Genomic DNA, 6,084 nt, shown 5'->3' on the forward strand with positions numbered 1-6,084 from the left:
ATATTAAATTAAAATACTTGTACAGTTGGTATTTAAACAAAGTTACGGAAGGATTTTGCATAAATTACTGCTGAGCGCTTACATTATTCACAAAGGTTTCAAAACTGCTTTTTACAATTTAGTGCAAGTGAAATAAAGGCTGCACTTCTGTTCACGTTTACTGGAAAACACGTCCTGTAGAACTCAGTGGTGCTTAAATTCGGGTAAACATGGATAGGTTGAGGCTGCGACAAAACAAGACCATCAAGGAAACCAGTATTGGAACGCGCCTGACCGTTTCAATTGCTGACAGTTTGGTGATTTGTAAATGAAAAACTTCATTGGAATAATTTGCCCTGATTGTAATGACTGCATTCATCTTGCTGACAAAATGGTTTGCAAAGCCATACTTCATTCAGTCACCAGTGGCGGAGGGGGAAAAAATACTGGAACTATTACCGACCATTATGCTGTTTCTTGATTATATGTGCGTTCAAAATTGCTGCTGTAGGATAGAACATATTTCTTTGCAGGCCCTTTTGTAATGAGATTTCAGTTAGATTTATGGTTAGATAGTAATTTATAAAGATATATTTTAAAGAACATATTTAATACATCATAGATAAATTTCTTTTAAAATAATCTTTACACTAGGTTATTAGTAGTACTTTTGACTTCAGTATTGGAAGTCAAGTTACAGAGTTAGATTCACACAAAGCCAAGCTGGTGTAGCCTAGCAGATAAGAGTTTGTGTGTGGAAGCATCTGACTCAAATCTCACAACAGCCACAAACTCATTAGGTGGTCAATAAGCCAAATAATATTGTCTTAGTTTCCCTGCCACCAGCAACAGTAGTAGTAGTAGTAGTAGTAATGCTCTACTTTTATAGAGCTTTTGTAAGAATCACTGAGGTAATGTATCACACCAAGTCATTGCACATGCAAAATGAAATTTTCCTTCCCCCCACATGCTCCCCCCAACCATTCCCAAATATTCTCCAGCGGGTTGGGGGGATCCCCCAGAGCAGCTTGGATGGCGAAGTTCCATTGCTCTTGAAGAAGTTGTTCTATGTGCAAAAAATAAAAATAAAAAAATCATTATCAACAACACAATCCATTTGAAGCACTTTGACTACAACTCCTAAAGTATATTTCCTATGTTCAATGTTAGTCAGAGTAAACTCATTGAAATTAATGATCTTCATCTTCAGCTAATCATGTCCATTAGTTTCAATGAGTTTACTCTAAGTATAACTAACGTGGGATGCAACTTGAGAAATTTATTATTATACAGATGGGCAAGCTATGCTTTTCCACCTCACCATCAAATATTGTATGGACATTGAGAATTAATTCTCAGCTAACGCTTCTATTCCACAAGTGAAGTTATGCTGGGTTTTGTTTGCATTGCAACCATTGCAGGCCTTTTCTCAGCATCTTTCTTGTTTTGTAATTGCCCTTCCCTTCTACTATTCTTGCACAAGTTAAAAGTGCCATATGTATGTATGTAAAAAAAGGAGACATGTCATGGGGGAAAGTGGATAGCGAAAATATTTTCTCCCTCTCTTGTAAGGCTAGACTAGATCCAGTGAAGATTCAGGACAGGTAAAAGAAAACGATTTCTTCAAGCAGTGCGCAGTTAAACTATGCAGGCCCATTGCCACAGGAGACAGTGATGGTCACCATCTTGGATGGCTTTAAAAGAAGATTAGACACGCTCATGGAGAATAAGGCTATCTGTGCGTATCATCCACAATGGCTACACTGTGCCTCCACAGTCGGAGGCAGTATGCTGGAAGCCACAGGACAGAAGAATGTTGTTGCTCTCAGGTCATAACTTTGGGTTTCCCACTGGCATCTGGTTGGCCACTGAGAACAGGATGCTGGACAAGATGGGCCTATTTATTTTTACATTTTTACAACTTTTATTTAATGCAGGGTTTTTTTGTTTTTGTTTTTAAGTTTTCCCATAAGGAGGGAAACATCAACAAAGCATATAATACCTTTAAATATTTTTCTTCTTCTCAACACAGGCTTTTGGCTTTATGACTCGTGTTGCTCTTCAGGCTGAGAAGATGAATCACCACCCTGAGTGGTTTAATGTATACAATAAGGTAATGAACTGCATCATAATATACCAGTAACTGTTTTCCTTGGCTGGTCATCCTTGAAAAACAGCCTGGAAATGTGAGTAGAGAATCTTGGCCTTGTTTGTTGTTTCTGCTATCCTACACTTGCTCTCACCTTCCTGAAAGGTGCTTCCTCCGTTCACAGCAGAGTATTTCAGAGTCTTGCATGCTTCTGTTAACATCTCAGCAGCGAGATGTTATATTTTGCTGATTTTAAGGTGCCAGTACTTCTAGGGCTGCTTGAGAGATATTAACTCCATATTTATAAAAATCATGTATGGCACACTGAGGAAAACATTTGTGTAAATATATTAAGTATCTAATGCTGGAAACAGATGGTGGTTTTAAGAGCTGGACATTTGAGAGAGGCCTTTCCCCCCATAACATACATCAGGAGTGAGGAGCCTGTGAGCTTCCCAATGTTGGATGGTGCTTCCGATTGTCCCTGACCATTGGCTGTTTTGCTGGGGCTGCTAGGAATTGAAGACCAACCACACCTGGAGTGCCATAGATTCCTCACCCAAGTTGTACAGACCTATTTCCTTTGTCCCACTGTTACTTTGGGTCAGACAGGTTGTGCAGCTTTTTAAAAAAAACTGAAGAAAGCAACCCCAAACCTGTTTTGCCATACATGAGTTTAGGGTGGCCCTACAACACGCCATGAGCTGCAATCCATCTTCTAAAGTAGATCTCTAAAATTGGTTTCTCTTTAGACCTCTTAAAAGTAAAGGAAAATTAAGACTTTGCTTTCAAATTTTCCAAATTAAGAAATAAGAAATTCAGACTCTTCAGAAATGTAGAATCCCAATTACTATTATTTATTAAATTTGCCTAGGGCAACCCAAAGCAACTTACAACCAAAACATGCCTCTTAGCTCTGAAATGAGGGATAGAAAACTTGTGAAGGGGGCAGGAATCTGTGAGAAAGCAACTTGAAATGAAAGTCTCAGAGAAGGATCTTAAACTTACGTGCTTATGATTTGGGCATTATAAATGCTATTTGCTAAGTGTTCATATTGCACTGTGAGAAAGGTTTGCTTGCAGTTAAATATAACCCATTTTAAACCAAATCTAAGGGTGACTTTAATGAGTGCAATATGCACAGCATCATTTCTGATAATAACAGACTCCTTTATTTGTGTTGAAAATTGATAATCAGTAGTACTGAAAAGCAAGAATTCTGAGTTAAACATATTTCTGGCACAGTTTTAATATCTGAGAGTTAGACAGAAGTCATATAGACTTAAAAGCTCTATCACTTACCTCCCTCCTTTCCCCCACTTTTTTTTTGCTAACAGAAATTTAGCAAAGTAGCATGTAGCATTCCATTATGGAGGTGTCAATAATTTCCTGCAGGCAGCTGTATTTTACCATTAAAGGACTGACCTTGTTTGTTTTCCCTTTCAGGGCTGAACTGCAAAGTATTGCCAGCTCTTCACTGTTAGGATTCTGGTTTGAGTCGCACAACGTAGCATTTGCAGTTGAGTCAATGACTTGATTTCCTTCTGAAATCAATCTGTTCAACTCTTCCCCCCTCCCAAACTGAGTAACTTAATTGGACACCTCTTTCTGGAAGAAGCCCAAGAATCCTAACCCTAAAGTGTTCTCTGTGCTCTGCACTGGAGCTCTCTTTGGTTAGTCTCCAAGTTCTCTCAAGGCTGCTCACCTGACAGCTGTGTTATGTGATGCTTTTTTATTTGAAAAAGCCGTGCCATTCCAATTTACAATCAGACAGGTTTTTTTTTATTTATTTAAACCAACTGTTTGTAAATATACAAATCAAGATGTGTGTAAAAGAGTTTCAGGCAGAATCCGGATCTGGTCAGTCTGCATTAGACCACATGGGTTGGTGAATTATATATATTTTCCTCTTCTCTTGTTAAAACAGGTCCAGATAACTCTCATTTCCCATGACTGCGGTGGAATGACGAAGCGAGATGTCAAGCTGGCTCAGTTTATTGACAAAGCTGCTGCATCTGTCTAACAAATGAATGCCGAAATCATCACAAAACAGCATTTCCTTCAAAATATTTTTCTTTGCATTGTTATGAGACGCTTGTTCAGTCTTCTCTCTCTCTCTCTCTCTCTCTCTCTCTCTCTCTCTGAAAATTGGTCTGAAATTCCTCCATTGCTGAAGAGTAAGGAAACAGAGATTCCTTAGCCATATCCTTATATCCTGTAATGGAGAAGACACAGATCAACCTGAGAATTGCAGCTCAAATTTCTGATATTGCATTGAATGGTGATAAGCATTATTTGTAACCGCAGCTTTTGCTTGATAACTGACCTGTAGTAACTTGCACATCAAAGGCTGAGAGATTAAAAGGCTCTTTGCAATTTCTATGCAAATCCTGATGCTTTTCAGGCTCACCCATTTCACACTGTAGCTCCTCATGACACCCCCCTCACCCCACCAAAAAGAAGACCCACCATCCTCATGCATGGGACTCTTGGATACCAGCCATTACACATGACCTAATTCTGTGCTCAAAGGTCACATTGCATTCTTGAAAATCGTAATGGTTTATGGACTTAAAGAATTGTGGCCACAATCCTGTTAGGGTTAAGTTCCTTTAAGTCACGTTGATTGCATCTTTTTGCCCAATATGGGACTTGAACCCACCACCCTGACATTAAGAGTCTCATGCTGTGCTGGCAGAGTTTGAAAGTATGTCCCACCTTGTTCATTGGGGCTTACTCCCTGGATGGGACTGCAGTCTGAGATGACTTTCTTAAAAGGCCTGTTAGGTACTTAAGGCATTTGTGTGGTTTTTAAGCAGGGCATTGCAGTAAAATATTTTTCAGTGGGGGAAAAAGGAGAAGAAACAACAACTTGTGTCATGAGAGGCAAAAATCATGTGAACATTTGGAATGAGTAAATGGAGTTCTTCTGTAATTTGTTTCCGTGTAATTTTTATTCTGCATCATTGTCATAGTAATGAAGTGCTTTAGCATAAACTGTATATTCTTATTGGAAATTCTTGGATTTATAATGTTCATCTTTATATATGCCCTCCTAAAACAAATTCCTATAGTATTGTTGCCAGATGTCCCATATTTTACAGGCCTTGGGGCTATTTGCTTTTAGCATGAGACTGTTTTATGTTTCATCCAGTGAGAAATAAGCTACAATAACTACATAGATAATATGGCTTAATATATAATAGGCGGATATGTGGGGAGTACAAAGTGAATATGCACATTCAGAATTGCCATTCCTTAGTTTTTGAAGATACAGGAAGACAAACTAGATTGTCCAGAAAGAATAATACATAACTGAGATGTTACTGCCTCCCATGATAAAGTACCGGTAAGCCATTTACCTACTATGAAAACTAATAGTAGATGAAAGCATGCAAACACCTAATGCACCTGAATTAAGGCTTTGTCTCTGATCTTCAAAACTATTAAGTCACTGTGGAAGCCTAATTGTGCTCCTCCTCCTCCTCCTCATTATCATTTCAGTTGTTTACCTGCCCCTTCACAATAAAATACAATAATACCAATTACAGTCACAAGAATAGGGTGTGAACTAAATAGTTGCATGTCAGGTATCATTGTTGCATATGCTATGAGAACAGTGTTGCAAACCACACTGATGTTCAGTAAGTGAGAGATAGGGAAGAAAAGCAAATGTTGGCCCTTTTCATGGTAAGTTCCTTCTCTGTAGGGAGGAAGGGGGTCCTGTATGAATTGTCGCCGCCTACCTCTCCACTGGCAGGAAGTCAAACTTTCAAGAGGGTACACTTGGTGAGCAGGGCAACCCTCTTGCCAGTCTCTGTTGCTCCCTGAGTACCTTATTAGGGCACTCAACTACCTTAAATGATCTAATATGACACTGTGCTCCTATGTATTTCAGTAAATATGCCAATTTCTGGCGCAGTTCAACTAGGTAGACAACATCCTGTCCTCTAGCAGAATAGAGCCAGGCTCACAGTAGGAAATAGTTCTAGTACATTTGAGCTAAATTTCTTCCA

At 39.0% G+C, this 6,084-nt stretch overlaps 1 protein-coding gene across 3 annotated transcripts in view; it reads left to right on the top strand.

Annotated features, from left to right (window-relative positions):
- PCBD2 (pterin-4 alpha-carbinolamine dehydratase 2) overlaps positions 1-5,003 on the top strand; it is a 35,403-nt gene extending 30,400 nt beyond the window's left edge. For 2 of the 3 annotated variants that reach the window (XM_033140125.1, XM_033140126.1), the window contains exons 3-4: positions 2,012-2,092; positions 3,996-5,003. In XM_033140125.1, coding sequence (XP_032996016.1) covers positions 2,012-2,092; positions 3,996-4,091 — 177 coding nt within the window. In that variant the 3' untranslated portion in view covers positions 4,092-5,003. Of the gene's footprint in view, positions 1-1,565; positions 1,584-2,011; positions 2,093-3,995 lie in introns of those variants that run through there. The other variant, XM_033140128.1, reaches the window with a different exon arrangement.
- The last annotated feature ends 1,081 nt before the right edge of the window (positions 5,004-6,084 follow it).

The sequence above is a fragment of the Lacerta agilis genome, chromosome 2 (genome assembly GCF_009819535.1).
Source record: "Lacerta agilis isolate rLacAgi1 chromosome 2, rLacAgi1.pri, whole genome shotgun sequence".
Classification (NCBI taxonomy): domain Eukaryota; kingdom Metazoa; phylum Chordata; class Lepidosauria; order Squamata; family Lacertidae; genus Lacerta; species Lacerta agilis.